Source organism: Miscanthus floridulus, chromosome 7 (genome assembly GCF_019320115.1).
Source record: "Miscanthus floridulus cultivar M001 chromosome 7, ASM1932011v1, whole genome shotgun sequence".
NCBI classification, from domain to species: domain Eukaryota; kingdom Viridiplantae; phylum Streptophyta; class Magnoliopsida; order Poales; family Poaceae; genus Miscanthus; species Miscanthus floridulus.
The window spans coordinates 24,177,250-24,192,579 of record NC_089586.1 but is presented as its reverse complement, the minus strand read 5'-3'; the positions used below and the strand labels follow the sequence as shown (position 1 = coordinate 24,192,579).

The 15,330-nt window shown below is 43.6% G+C and overlaps 1 protein-coding gene across 2 annotated transcripts; it reads left to right on the top strand.

The window, feature by feature from the left end:
- The first annotated feature begins 2,361 nt into the window (after positions 1 to 2,361).
- On the top strand, positions 2,362 to 9,520 carry LOC136466729 (probable sucrose-phosphate synthase 2). Of its 2 annotated transcripts, XM_066465238.1 has the most exons (13): positions 2,363 to 2,651; positions 2,754 to 2,843; positions 3,550 to 3,758; positions 4,037 to 4,100; positions 4,518 to 5,216; positions 5,360 to 5,467; positions 5,623 to 5,754; positions 5,821 to 5,997; positions 6,707 to 6,760; positions 6,848 to 6,910; positions 7,018 to 7,722; positions 7,851 to 7,978; positions 8,845 to 9,520. In XM_066465238.1, the coding sequence occupies exons 1-13, from the start codon at positions 2,463 to 2,465 to the stop codon at positions 9,119 to 9,121; spliced, it is 2,895 nt and encodes a 964-aa protein (XP_066321335.1). In that variant the 5' UTR covers positions 2,363 to 2,462; the 3' UTR covers positions 9,122 to 9,520. The 2 variants fall into 2 exon arrangements, with proteins under 2 accessions (XP_066321334.1, XP_066321335.1); XM_066465237.1 differs by lacking the exon at positions 6,707 to 6,760 and having other exon boundaries at positions 2,362 to 2,651.
- The last annotated feature ends 5,810 nt before the right edge of the window (positions 9,521 to 15,330 follow it).

The following is a 15,330-nucleotide window of genomic DNA, read 5'->3' as shown; positions in this document are numbered from 1 at the left end:
ACACAACCCTCCAGCGTCCGGTCACTAAGTGACCCAGCGTCCGGTCAGAGACCGACGCCAACGTCTTTGCAGCTTCTACTGACCGGACGCGCCGGTCCAACCGAGGCCAGTGTTCGATCACTTCTAGTGACCTCCGTCTTTTTGTATAGGACGCCGGTGACACCGTCGGACTGTCCGCACTCTACGGGCGGACACTCCGCCGGTGAAGTTCCTTACCCTTACTCAAATGTGCCAACCACCAAGTGTATCACCTTGTGTACATGTGTTAGCATATTTTCACAAACATTTTTAAGGGTGTTAGCACTCTACTAGATCCTAAATGCATATGCAATGAGTTAGAACATCTAGTGGCACTTTGATAACCGCATTTTGATACGAGTTTCACCCCTCTTAATAGTACGAGTATCGATCCTAAGTGTGATCACACTCACTAAGTGTCTCGATCACCAAAACAAAATGGCTCCTACCATTTATATCTTTACCTTAAACATTTTGTTTTTCTCTTTCTTCTTTTCGAGTCCAAGCACTTGATTATCATCATGGTATCACCATCATCATGTCATGATCTTTATTTGCTTCATCACTTGGAGTGTGCTACCTATATCATGATCACTTGATAAACTAGGTTAGCACTTAGGGTTTCATTAATTCACCTAAACCAAACTAGAGCTTTCAACGTGGAAAAATAATAATAAACTCTACATTTTTTTTTCACAAAAACAGAAAAATCTAGTAATTAATTCAGTAGACTTTAACAACCACAGAAAATAATAGACACCAGATCAATTATTACCCAGCTTTGCCATTATAAGAAACAATATAAGTAGCCTCGTAAATTTGCATTTCAATTACCTACCTATATCATTACAGAATGTAATCCAAAGTAACACCTAAATTTGCATATATATTATCCACGTGACATTAAGATAGATAATTTAAGTAACCTCTTAATTTACATCTAAATTACTATTTTACCATTATTAAAGAACACACTAGAATATTCTCTCAAATCTACATCTAAATATCAGCATGCTATAGTGAAAAAAATTAATTAATTTGATAAGTTTATAGGGTACCTATATATATGCATAATTGTCTTAGGATATGAACAAAAACAAAAGGTGTGCAAAGATGAGTAACTTTTATTAGTTGTATTCCATCCATTCCTAAATTATAAGATGTTTTGACTTTTCTAGATACATTAATTTTACTATGTATGTAGACATACCGTATATAAAACCAAAACATCTTATAATTTGGAATTGATGGTGTAGGTACTAAACATGGTGCTGTAAATGTTTGTGCCTCATAAATTAGTAGGCTGTGCGGGAGCATGAGTTGATGTCACTGTGTTAAGAAATTTTAAAATCTTTTTTTTTCAAAATTTATTTTAATATCTATTAGAAAACCAACTGTTTCCTTAGCCCTGTCACTGCCAGGGAAATTGATGAAGAGGAGGAAAAAAAAAAGCACTGCCCTGGCGGGCTGGCGGGTGACTCCGGTGGCGATCCAGTTGGCGCGCAAGCTGGATGAGTCTGTACAACGGCTCGTATTTGCTGGATCATGTGTGTGGCAGGCTGGATGCGACTGTATTTTGGTACAAAAAACGCTTATTTTTGTTGTTATTACTCTTCGCATCTGAAAGTACAATTAGAACAGAACATTTGGGTTAACCATTGTGGGCCCTAGAAAAGTCTTTTTATAAAGAGGGCCTTGGAAGCACATTAGCCAGGAGCCCACTGGGCCGTGTGCTCTCTTAGATACGTTGTCATGTGTCCATGCGCCATTTCGCGTGTGTCAATTTAATTAATTTTTGTGACAGCATTGTGCCTTGTACTAACTGCGTTTGAGGATGCTATTAGAAATTTTAAAATCAAACATTGTAAAGTATAACTGACGATTATTCAAAAATATATGTAAATGTACCTAAAGATTCATACGGAGTACATCACATGTCTTTCAGTAATACGGTACTCCTACGTTTTATAAAAATCAACCAAGTCCCGCATGATTACGCGATCATTGGATGCGTCCAAAAATAGTACCCGCCCTAACATCTTTAGCTGAAAATGATGGCAAAGAGCACAAATCCAGGAAATCCTTAGTCGGAACAGAAACTTCTTATATATAAATCTAAACACACATTTTCTATGATACTAGTAGAATATTAAAATTAAACTCATTTTTGAACTGACCATCCCATTTGAATTAAACAAATAATTATGTCACAATTGCCACCACACTGTTTCTTGTTGTCTACTCACCCCATTATGAGACACCTTCCCTTCCTTTTTTTTTTCTTTTGCTAGTATATAAGAATTCCAACGCCTTTTATTATATATTTTTTAACTTGGCTATTTCTCCTCACCTCCTCCTCTCCTTTTCTTCCTCCCTCCTCCTCGCCTCAACTGTGCCATTCCGTCCCCGATCTCGCCGGATTCTCCTCCTCGCCGGCGGCGGCGATGGCGGGAAATGACAACTGGATCAACAGCTACCTCGACGCCATACTAGACGCCGGAAAGGCCGCCATCGGCGGCGACCGGCCCTCCCTCCTCCTCCGCGAGCGCGGCCATTTCTCCCCCGCGCGCTACTTCGTCGAGGAGGTCATCACCGGGTACGACGAGACCGACCTCTACAAGACATGGCTACGCGTACGTCCGTTGCCGATGCGGCCACCGCCAATTCCACCTCTTATCTTCCGTTGCTGTTGCTGTTGTGATTCCGTTACCGATCTGGGCGTGCCGTGTCTGCAGGCGAACGCCATGCGGAGCCCGCAGGAGAGGAACACGCGGCTCGAGAACATGACGTGGAGGATCTGGAACCTTGCCAGGAAGAAGAAGGAGGTAAACTCGGTTCTTTCTCTGGTTGCTTCTCTGCTCGGACTGTGCTAGACTGCTAGTACAAAGTATCATTTGATGTTGGATGAGGTTAGCGGCGACTATTCTGTCTAGAGGTTGCTGATTACCCGTGCTAGTTATACATCAGCTTAACACTATATTGACTTGCGCGAGGAGTTGTTTTCAGACGGCATTGGCCTCTGATACATCTTTGACGTTGTAGTTTGCGAGTCTTTCCTAAGTTTTTCAGCTGCTGCCCCCTTTGTTTCTAGTCACTGACTCACTGTTTGCTTGTAAATGGAAACTTGTCCAGTAGTTGGACCAACTACGACAGATGCTGAGGACAAGGGAATTTCATGAATGAAGCATGTAAATGGCTTTCACTTGTCCAGTAGCTGGACCAATTGTGACAGATGCTGGGAACAAAGGAATTTCATGAATGTCCACTACCCACTAGCTGACTAGCTGAGCCAATGGGAGCATGCTGGCACTGCATATCCATTTCAATTTCGGCATCTTTTTTTTTTATCTATTCCAAAGCCCTCCATGGCTATTATTCTGTCCTCAAGATGCCGCACATTCTGTTTTGACTAATAGTTCCTCTGTCGTAGAGTTAAGCACTTTTGCACAGTATTCTTAGTCTACCTATGATTTACAAGTTGATCTTTCTAATGTTGTCCTCTATTTTTCAAATACATATTTGTATATGCAGTTCGAAAAAGAAGAAGCTTGTCGCTTGTCAAAACGCCAGCCAGAAACTGAGAAAACACGAGCTGATGCTACTGCAGATATGTCTGAAGATCTCTTTGAAGGTGAAAAGGGAGAAGATGCTGGTGATCCATCTGTTGCATATGGGGACAGCACCACAGGGAGCTCACCTAAGACAAGTTCAATTGACAAGCTATACATAGTATTGATCAGGTATAGAGGATATTCCTTCCAAATCATTTTTAAGTATGGAGCATGGAAGAAATGTTTCTTTTATTTTTCTTGTCGGCATTTGAAGGGGCACTAATGTTTTTTTGTCCTAACAATTGCTTAAATCTTATGGTGTTTCTCTACTGTCATGTGTTGGTGGAAAGGCAAATGAATTGCTAAGGCATATGGGGATCTAGCTGTTATTGCAATGTGAAATGTGCAATTTGAAACTCATCATTGGCATATAGCCTTTGTTAATCTGTCTGAGCTTTATATTGCAGTCTACATGGTCTGGTCCGTGGTGAGAATATGGAGCTTGGCCGAGATTCAGATACGGGTGGCCAGGTAATCTGGCTGCACTCAGCTAATTAGTACACCAACTTCTATTTACCTGTATAAGTGCACATTGTGATCTAGTATATTGTTTACTTCCAATACTTGGCAACTCAAATATGACTCAATAATTTATTTCTTAATACAACTTCATAGACTCCTGTTTTTTTTTTTTTCAAAACTCAAATTTTGTGGACCGATATATCTTAATGGGAGTTCAAGTATGTTCTATAAAATACTCAGCGGTTGTCATCTAACTATAATTAGATATTTTTCCTTCTGTACAAGAATTTCTAGTATTTTACTCTCTCAAAAACATTTAGACCTTTAATATTTGATAGATCACACTCCCTTTCGTCATCTGATATTTCCCATCCCACCTAGTAAAAGTTCAGATGAGTGCATAATTTTATTTTTGACATTTTGTAGGTCAAATATGTGGTTGAACTTGCTAAAGCACTAAGTTCATCTCCTGGAGTTTACCGGGTTGATCTGCTAACAAGACAAATATTAGCACCAAATTTTGATCGTAGTTATGGTGAACCTGCAGAATTATTGGTTTCAACAAGTGGTAAAAATTCTAAACAAGAAAAAGGAGAAAATAGTGGCGCATATATAATTCGGATACCGTTTGGTCCAAAAGATAAGTATCTAGCTAAAGAACATCTATGGCCTTTCATTCAAGAATTTGTTGATGGTGCACTCAGCCATATTGTGAGGATGTCAAAAGCCATAGGTGAAGAAACTGGCCGCGGGCATCCAGTATGGCCTGCTGTGATTCATGGGCATTATGCCAGTGCAGGAATTGCTGCTGCGTTACTTTCTGGAGCACTTAACCTTCCTATGGCATTCACAGGACATTTTCTTGGGAAAGATAAATTGGAAGGGCTTCTCAAACAAGGGAGACAAACTAGGGAACAGATAAATATGACATACAAAATAATGTGCCGAATTGAGGCAGAGGAGCTATCTCTTGACGCATCTGAGATTGTCGTTGCAAGCACTAGGCAAGAAATAGAAGAGCAGTGGAACTTGTATGATGGTTTTGAGGTTATACTTGCAAGGAAGCTCCGAGCAAGAGTTAAACGTGGTGCTAATTGTTATGGCCGTTTTATGCCTCGTATGGTTGTAAGTATACACATTCTACTACCCTTGTGGTAACTTTGATCATTGCAAGTATATTCTGTCTAGGCAATTAGTGCAGGATGTAATTGCACCAATGTCTATTCTGACTTTGATTCGACCTTATTCTCTATTCATGGCTTTTGCAGATAATTCCTCCTGGAGTTGAATTTGGTCACATTATTCACGATTTTGATATGGACGGTGAAGAAGAGAATCCATCCCCAGCATCTGAGGATCCACCTATTTGGTCTCAGGTCACTGCATATTCTTTGTCATAGTATTACACAAGGGCTCATTAAATCATTAGTGAAGCATTTACTTAGTAGTTAATTTGGATGGTTTATTTTTATCTTTCAAATCTGCATTCAAATTTCAAACACTGACTATACATGTGCACAATTGATGGCAGATAATGCGCTTCTTTACAAATCCTAGGAAGCCTATGATTCTAGCTGTTGCTCGCCCTTATCCTGAGAAGAATATTACTACGCTTGTAAAAGCATTTGGTGAATGTCGGCCACTAAGGGAGCTTGCAAACCTTGTAAGATTGACATTAGTTATCCTGATGTTCTTGGCTTTTGTGCTTACTTTTGAATTTGTGCTGTAGACGTTGATAATGGGTAACCGTGAAGCTATATCTAAGATGCACAATATGAGTGCTGCTGTCTTGACATCAGTGCTTACATTGATTGATGAATATGACTTGTATGGTCAAGTGGCATACCCCAAGCATCATAAGCACTCAGAAGTTCCTGACATTTATCGTTTAGCTGCAAGAACAAAGGTATTCTCTTTCCCCCTTGGTCTGAATCCAATCATTTGAGGTGCTTATCTTTTACTACTTATTTATCTGGTTCTAGCATATAAAGTTGTACATTTGAGACCTACATAAAACATTCAAGTAAAAGGGAAGATCACTTCATTTCATGAACTAGAAGCCATGATTTATTTAATACTCCCTCCATTCCAAATTATAAGATGTTTTGGCTTTTCTAGATACATTACTTTGCCAACGAGCCTCTAGTCCATCTGGTTAGAGCTCCTCAGCGGCACTCCACAGGTCCTGGGTTCGACTCCCTGTGGGAGCGAATTTCAGGCTGTGGTTAAAAAAATCCCCTCGTCTGTCCCATGGCCAAAGCACAGGTCAAAAGGCCCGGCCCGGTTCTCACAGGGCAACGGTGCCCCTGTGTCAGGGTGGGGCAGGGGTTCGGGGGTTTTCTCGGCCTGTGTGAGAAGGTCTTCTTCTATCACAACAATGCCCGGGGGGTGGTCTTACCCCCTGCATGTCGAGTTTTTTTAGATACATTACTTTTATTATGTATCTAGATCTAGTGTATATCTAAGTACTTTTATTATGTATTTAGAAAAGCCAAAACGTCCTATAATTTGGAACGGAGGGAGTACTAGTTTGGTTTGCTGAACTCTTACCACCTTAGTACTTGTGTTCCTTCACTATACACTTGCATGCTGGTCATATGTCGATCTTTCTGCAGGGGGCTTTTGTAAATGTAGCTTACTTCGAACAATTTGGAGTTACTCTGATAGAGGTCAGATTTTTTGAGGTTCCAATTTACTGCTGTTGCTATCACTCTATCTGTATCCTAATTATAACCAATTGTTATATCCATGTTCAGGCTGCTATGAATGGTTTGCCTATAATTGCAACAAAAAATGGAGCCCCTGTTGAAATTAATCAGGTGTGTTTTCCTTCTGTTATTCCATTGGTACATGCGCTTTGCTTTCAAAAAATATGTTAACTAATTGCAAAACATCACTATTGGTTTTCTGGTTGATGATAATTCAGGTCCTGAACAATGGTCTCCTTGTTGATCCGCACGATCAGAATGCCATTGCGGATGCACTATATAAACTTCTTTCTGACAAACAACTTTGGTCAAGGTGCAGAGAGAATGGACTGACAAATATTCACCAATTCTCGTGGCCTGAACATTGCAAGAATTACCTGTCAAGGATATTAACTCTTGGCCCAAGGTCTCCTGCTATTGGTAACAGAGAGGAGCGGAGTAATACGCCTATTTCAGGAAGGAGGCAAATCATTGTTATTTCTGTAGACTCTGTTAACAAGGAAGATCTAGTCAGGATAATCAGAAATGCTATTGAGGTCATACATACACAAAACATGTCGGGTTCAACTGGTTTTGTGCTGTCAACTTCGCTGACAATATCAGAGATACATTCACTGCTACTATCTGGTGGCATGCTTCCCACTGATTTTGATGCTTTCATCTGCAATAGTGGGAGTAACATTTACTATCCTTCATATTCCGGTGAAACTCCAAACAACTCCAAGATTACATTTGCATTAGATCAAAATCACCAATCACATATCGAGTATCGTTGGGGAGGAGAAGGACTAAGGAAATATCTTGTGAAGTGGGCCACTTCAGTGGTAGAAAGAAAGGGAAGAACAGAGAGGCAAATTATTTTTGAAGATCCAGAACACTCTTCAGCCTATTGTCTTGCATTTAGAGTGGTTAATCCCAATCATGTAAGCCTTTTATTTTCCAGTTGTATGTACATTCTAGAATCTTTGCGTGCATTGTGCATTCCTTCAATTAAAGCATTACCATATATTCTCTTTCATAATGTTTGACATGATTATTTTTCTTACTGTAGCTTCCTCCTTTAAAGGAGTTGAGGAAGTTGATGAGAATCCAATCTCTCCGTTGCAATGCATTGTATAACCACAGCGCTACCAGATTATCTGTAGTCCCTATCCATGCATCAAGATCTCAGGCTCTAAGGTTTGTCAATGTTTATTTATGTTTATTCTTCTTTGTCCTTCCTTCAGTAACCAGTTTATATTTCTTTAAGGTATAGTTCCAGCATTTTAGTCTGCCTACTAATTTGATTAGGAACACCATGAATGTGTATTTGTACGAGCAAAACATTAGGGGTTTGCCTGGAAGACCGGGATCCCTAGAAATTCAGGATATAGTTCAAATGTACGATAAAAGGCTATAAACTTGGTCTCAAATCCCTGCTTAGTTAAAGAGGTCCTAAATGTTGATTTTTTCCTACAAATATAGAAAAGGGTGAAGCCTAACAATCAGTGACTAACTGACTATATTGTGTTCAAGTGACCTAACTATAGTTCATTTTGGCATGAAATTACTCTGTTTTCATGAAAGATATTGCCCCTTTTTTTGCATAATTGTTTTTTGACTAGATATTCATTTGATTAAAGTTGAAAGAATTGTTAGTATTCTATCTCAAAATGATACTGTGGATCTTATCATTATTATTTGAACCCAAGCACCCAACTTAGTTGAGTAGCGGGTTGGTTTCCCATTTTGTCATACTCCAATCATCTTTTCGCATTCACCTGTCTTTAAGTTGGTCGAAGTCAACGTGGAGGGAGAGCATCCCCACTGAGGCCTTGTTTGGATGCAAGTGTACACTCCAATCCACATGTGTTGGAGTGGAAGGGAATGAAACTTAGTTTAATTCCACTCCAATCCACTTTAACACATGTGGATTGAAATGAATACATGCACATCCAAACAAGGCCTGAATTGTATTTGATATAGCATGGCGTAACCGCAAAATCAACAACCTCGTTCTAAGCTTATATTTGTAACCCTATGGACCATATTTTTTCATTCATTAGGTACTTGTGTATACGTTGGGGGATAGAGGTGCCAAATGTTGCAGTCCTTGTGGGTGAAAGCGGCGATTCAGATTACGAGGAACTGCTGGGGGGTCTCCATAGGACCATTATCCTGAAGGGCGAGTTCAACATCCCCGCAAACAGGATCCACACGGTGAGGAGATACCCCTTGCAGGATGTTGTCGCCCTTGACAGCTCAAACATCATCGGTGTCGAAGGCTACACCACGGATGACTTGAAGTCTGCCCTGCGACAGATGGGTATACTCACACAATAACACCTCCGGAGCTTCTGTTTCCACACCCAAGCCAACGGGAAAACGAAAGGAAAGGAGACGAACCAAGTTCAACTGTTTCCATGCTCGATGGAAATGCCGATTTTGCTTGTAGGCTGTAGAGGTTGTGTTTGTGTGTGTGCGCGCACGCGGTGGTGGCCTATTCTTGAGCTGTGAATAGCTGCCCTCCTTTGTTTGTAATATCCCAAAAATTTTGAAGTGAGTACCCTACAACCAAACAGGAAACAGGTTCACATATTGATAATGGAAAAGACGAATGCAAAAAAGGAAAAAAAATGGTTTGGAACGGCAGTGTTCCATGGTACGGTGTGCTGTTGCTGATCGAGCCTGCAAAATGTATGACTATGTTCATCACTTGTCTTATCTGGCTAGTTTGTTCTACCTTTTGAGCTTGTATCATGTGGGTAGTTACTGTGGCCATCAGCTGTTTTCCCTGTTAACTTGCGATTGTGATTTCGTAGCAAAGCACCGCACGGCATATCGCCGTCAGCTACCTTGGTCACACATGGAGTCCGGAGACTGCGGAGAGCTAAGATCCCTTTGACCCCCGCCGTGAACTCGTGAAGACATGTGCATGTGCCGATAGAGCCGGTAGCAGGGCAATCCACTTGCCGTGCGTACCGATCAGGCCGTGCATTCCTTTCCTTCCTTTGTGCTGTGCGACCGCGTGATCAGCGGCGAGAAGCGACCTCACGCCGCACGGAAGCGCTGTTTCAACGGCACATAAATCGCACGGACATATGCTGGCATGCCGCCGCCGATGCCGTGGAGCAAACGATCCGCGAGAAGAGCACGAATCCGTGCCGTGTGCCCCGGCCCCCGGAGGCCCGGACACGTGAGCGGAGCATGCAAGCTATTAAAAGCAAAAAGGCCGTGGTTGGTCGGTGGAAACTGGAAAGCCACCGGCCCGGGTCCATCATCGACGGATAATACCAGATGTGTGTAAATAAAAAGAAAAGAAAAGAAAAACCGGATGAGGCCAAGACCAAAGACAACCGGAACCGCTAGCGCCCGGACGTTTGAAGCAGTTGACCGTGCCTACCCGCACATCTACGTGCTTCACGTGGAGGCCCACGCTGCTCCCCCGTTTCTCACACGTGTCTCGATCTGCACTCGTTTCCCGTGCTTGCTGCTCGCGCCCCGCGTGCCCCTAGCTCGCCCCCGCAGCCCGTCCCCGCAGCCCGCCGCGTCCGCCTTCACACCGCCCCACGTGCACGACGAGCATGCCCCATCGCCCCCCTGACCGCAGCACCCCCATCCGCTGGCCCCCAACGCCTCCGTCCACTATCCCCTCCGATGAGCCACGCGCCCCCAGCCGCCTGGCTTGCCCCCCAAGCCGAACAACATAGAAAGTTGGAATAAAACACGTGCAACAACTACTGCAACATTAGGCTGTAAGCAGCTGAAACACCATGAACATATTATTGCAACAACACGGAACAACTGCTGCAACATTAGGTTGAAGCAGATGAAACACCATGAATATATTATTTCAACAACACGGAACAACTGCTGCAACAATAGGTTGAAGGAGTTGAAACATATTATTACAATACTGGTGTGAAGCATATGAAACACCGCTCGAATAAAAACACTTGCAACAATATGGAACAACTACTGCAACATGCGACTGAGAAAGCATATGAAACATCTAGATCAGAACGGTGGCAACATCGTCTAGAAACAAAAGTGAAACATTTTGAAATAGTGCTTGCAACAAACCTTTAAAACAATTGCAACATGGACAAAACATCCCTAGATCTACTTGTGCAACATCCTTACGATGCAACTGCAACATACCTCTGAAGCATCTAAAACAACAGAAAGATACAATTGCAACATATAGGGGGGAGAGAGAGCCTGCATGGGGAGCGCCATGGCCGCCAGATCTAAGGGCATCGGGAGCTCCCTGTGGGGGAGGACACCGGTGTCAGGGAGGGGTGCCGCCGGGGTGGGGAGGAGGGAGCCGGGGTGGGGGAGGAGGACGCCGGGGTTGGGGAAGGAGAGCGCCATGGCCGCCAGATCTAAGGGCGTCAGGAGCTCCCTATGGGGGAGGACGCTGGTGTCGGGGAGGGGCGCTGCTGGGGTGGGGAGGAGGGAGCCGGGATGGGGGAGGAGGACGTCGGGGTCGGGAAAGGAGACATCGGTGTGGGGGAAGGAGCCACCGTGGTGGGGGAGGGGGATGTCGGAGTGGGAGAGGAGGACACCGCCGCTGGCCAGGGAGGGAGCGAGGTGTGTGGAGGATGGGCGGAAGGCGGGGAGGAGCGCGGCCGTCGGCTCACGACACCGTGGAGCACAGTCGGGGGCGTGCGGCGCTGCTGGATGCATGGGGGAGGAGAGGGGAGAGGAGAGGATGCCAGCAACGAGGATTTTTTCAAAAAGAATGGAGAGCACGGTGAACTGCAGTGCGACGAGGGGATAAGGCCATGAGAGATGAGTGGAGGAGGATGCGCAACCGCCGTATCGAATCGTTTTCTGACGCGTGTCCAAAACGTCGGACGTTCGAATCACAACATTACCGAAAGAGAATAGTACGTGGACGACGGGCGTAGGATCCATCCATTGCGACGGATGTCGACGTGGGCAAGATACCAATTCACCACGGCGCATCGAGGTCTCATCCAAGTATCTACCAAACGAGAAACCAAAGGTTGGGAAGCGTGAGCTACGTACGATGATGCCTCTAGCTAGGAAGATCCAACGAGCAAGACACCAACTTGTACTTGCCCTTGCCCAGCAGCTGAGGGACGGAATCCAACGATGTTACCAAGGGTTTTTGTTTGAATGGCTACCACACTTGTGTTACGTTTGGTTTTATTACCAAGGTGGTGGTAGCCATGGTCAGGTTAAGCTAAGTTTAATACACTAATTGTGTCCATGATGTAGGTCTATGATGTCGAAAGACTATTACTTACTCCATTTTAAATCACGAGTCGTTCCGCCTTTTTTACTTCTTCAGTTCTAAATACTATTATGTCCATGATCATCTTTCAGGAAAAAAATCTACAGATTCAAATAAATACAAGATGTATTTTATGGAGAATTTAGTGACTAATTTGACGCTATATTTTTAAAGACTAGGGGAGTGTATGTAAACGTAGTAGTGGCCATATGAGATCATGTTGCCAGGAATCAAACGTCTCACAAGTAAAATAACACTGAATATGTGAGAATAAAGACATTTTCTTTTCTACCATCATGTTGATCCAAGAGACAAAATTGCTCAAAAAAGATGGACGACGATATCGCTCGACCCGTTACACGTTTAGGAAACGCCGCCGTCTCTCCCATCCCCACCGCCGGCCTTGCATGCCTCCCCTCGAGCCTCTTTGTAAGCCAGCCGGAGATGAAGAAGAAGAGATGGTCAGTCGTGATGGGGCATCGCGCGCTAACAACATAGCGTGGCGGGGCGTGTAACAGAGTTCGCGAAAAATGATACTACAAAGAGACACTTGGCAACATCTCAAACTGTCGATTAAGTAAAATGCTATAAAATCTAAGGCACATCGCAGAATGTTTGGACCAAATTATCATTACCCTTTATTAGTGCCCCTACCTAGACATTCCATTCCAATAGCCAAGAAAGCCCAAAAAGAAGCAACGACACCTGTGAAAAACACACCAAAGCCGCAACATCGCAACGTCCATAAAACTGTGGCGTGATCCCACAGACAGAGCCCAAGCACAGCACCACAGTCAACCCATCCGCAAGACAACCAACCAACCAAGCTACGGCCACGGGCACCTCCGACGCGCCTCCCCCGAGCCCAAACCCAAGCTCCATCCCGCCGTGGATCACCGCGTGAGGAGGGGCGCACCGGCTAGACCCCGGCGGGCCAGATGGTGTCCGGTGCCGGAGGGGGCGAGTAGTGTGATTGGCGGCCACGAACGGATCGGTGGAGGCTCCGTGAGGCGGTGGTCGGGGCGGGGGCCACCTGTTGTAACCATAGGATCGATCTAGGGTAGAACCGAAAACTTTCTAGACAACTAGTTGATCCAAACAAGCCCTAGTGCATCTAGACAGAGAGATGGAGACAGAGAGATAGGGAGATAGGGGTTCGAACCTGAGACCACAAGGGTGGAAGATCCAGTGGCCTCCATCAGGTTCGTCGATGCAGTCTGCGCACGGGCAGCGATGGTTGGGGAAGATGTCGGTGTAGTTGCCGTCGTCGGAGCGGGGCGGCGTAGCTGGTGGCTTCCCATCACTGGCTACGCCCCTCTTGATCAGATTAGGGTTAATGTCGGTGGGGAGGTCGGCTCAGGTCAACCTTGTGATTAGAGCCGCCGGCCCCCACCTCTTTATATAGTGCAGGGTGACAGAGGCCATCCAGCCATGGTGGGCTGGGCGGCCCTGATCAGGGTGCAAATCAAAAGGCCCAACTGGGCCATTGGGTCTAGTTAGGTTAGAGATCATTCTAACAATCTCCCCCTTGATCTCTTTCCATCTTTCACTTTCATATTCTTTACTTTTGTTCATTCCATTACAGATAAACGCATAGAACATGTCTCATCGTCATGGTCCATTGCCGATAGATTTAACAGCTACAATACACCACTCTATTCTAAAATAGATACTTATTTTTGGGCCTTCTTTTGTCTAGGAATTATAGGCTTTCCCTTAAACCCATGCCGGCTACATGTTCTCTGAACACGTTGGGTGGTAAGCCTTTTGTAAGCGGATCCACAAGCATCTTTACTGTACTTATATGCTCAAGACTTATGACTTGATCTCGAACTTTATCTTTCACAACATAATACTTTATGTCAATGTGTTTGGTAGCACCACTTGACTTATTGTTGTGAGCATACTGTACTGCTGGATTATTATCGTAATATAACTTTAGTGGTCTATAGATGTCGTCAACCACCTTCAAACCGGGTATGAACTTCTTTAACTAGTTCACCTGCCCCGTTGCCTCATAACACGCTACAAACTCGGCATACATTGTGGACGATGTAGTGACGGTTTGCTTTGAGCTTTTCCATGAAATAGCTCCCCCTGCGAGAGTGAACACATATCTAGACATGGATTTTCTATTATCTTCCGCATAATCAGAATCTGAATATCCCACTATATGGAGTGAATCAGATCTTCTATATGTCATCATGAGGCCTTTCGTTCCTTGCAAATAACGTAAGATTTTCTTTACTAATTTCCAGTGTTCTATTCCAGGATTGCTCTGGAATCTGCCAAGTAACCCGGTAACAAATGCCAAGTCAGGGCGCGTGCATACTTGAGCATATTGTAAGCTTCCGACAGCTAAAGCATATGGAACCACTTTCATTTGATCGATCTCATACTAGTTCCTAGGGCATTGAAAATCTCCATATCTACCGCCCTTGACTATAGGAACAGGTGAGGGACTACATTTGTGCATACTGAATTTCTTTAAGATCTTTTCAATGTATGCCTTTTGTGACAGTCCTAATACTCCTTTACTTCTATCTCAGTGAATCTCGATCCCTAGAACGAACAAAGCTTCACCAAGATCTTTCATATCAAACTTTGAGAACAAAAACTTTTTTGTCTCTAGTAGTAGACTGACATCACTACTAGCAAGTAAGATATCATCCACATATAGGACAAGAAAGATAAACTTTCCATTCTTAAACTTTGTATAGACACAATTGTCCTCAACATTCTCTTTAAACTCAAAATTCTTTATTGTCTGATCAAACTTCAAGTACCACTGTCTTGAAGCTTGTTTTAATCTATAAATGGATTTCTTTAGGCGGCATCCCATTCGTTCTTTTCCTTCCATGACAAAACCTTTCGGTTGTGCCATGTAGACATTTTCCTCTAAGTCTCCATTAAGAAATGCCGTCTTTACATCCATCTGATGTAATTCTAGATCGTAATGTGCCACTAATGCCATTATGATTCTGAAGGAATCTTTACATGAGACTGGAGAAAAGGTCTCATTGTAATCAATTCCTTCTCTTTGCGTAAAGCCTTTTGCCACAAGTCGGGCTTTATATCTCTATATATTCCCTTGAGAGTCAAGTTTTGTCTTGTAGACCTATTTACAGCCTACTGTTTTGGCTCCTTTAGGAATTATCTCTAAATCCCAAACTTTATTGGCATTTATTGATTTCATTTCATCTTCCATGGCCTCAAGCCATGAATGATCACTTCTCATGGCTTCTTCAAATGAGGTGGGATCATCCTCCATTTGAAATTCCTCAGTGTT

Excerpts from the sequence above, each read along its gene's own strand:
- LOC136466729 (XM_066465238.1), top strand. The coding sequence starts at position 2,463 with ATGGCGGGAAATGACAACTGGATCAACAGCTACCTCGACGCCATACTA. Across the intron at positions 2,652-2,753 it reads TCTACAAGACATGGCTACGC|GCGAACGCCATGCGGAGCCC; the intron begins GTACGTCCGTTG and ends CCGTGTCTGCAG. Across the intron at positions 7,723-7,850 it reads GAGTGGTTAATCCCAATCAT|CTTCCTCCTTTAAAGGAGTT; the intron begins GTAAGCCTTTTA and ends TTCTTACTGTAG.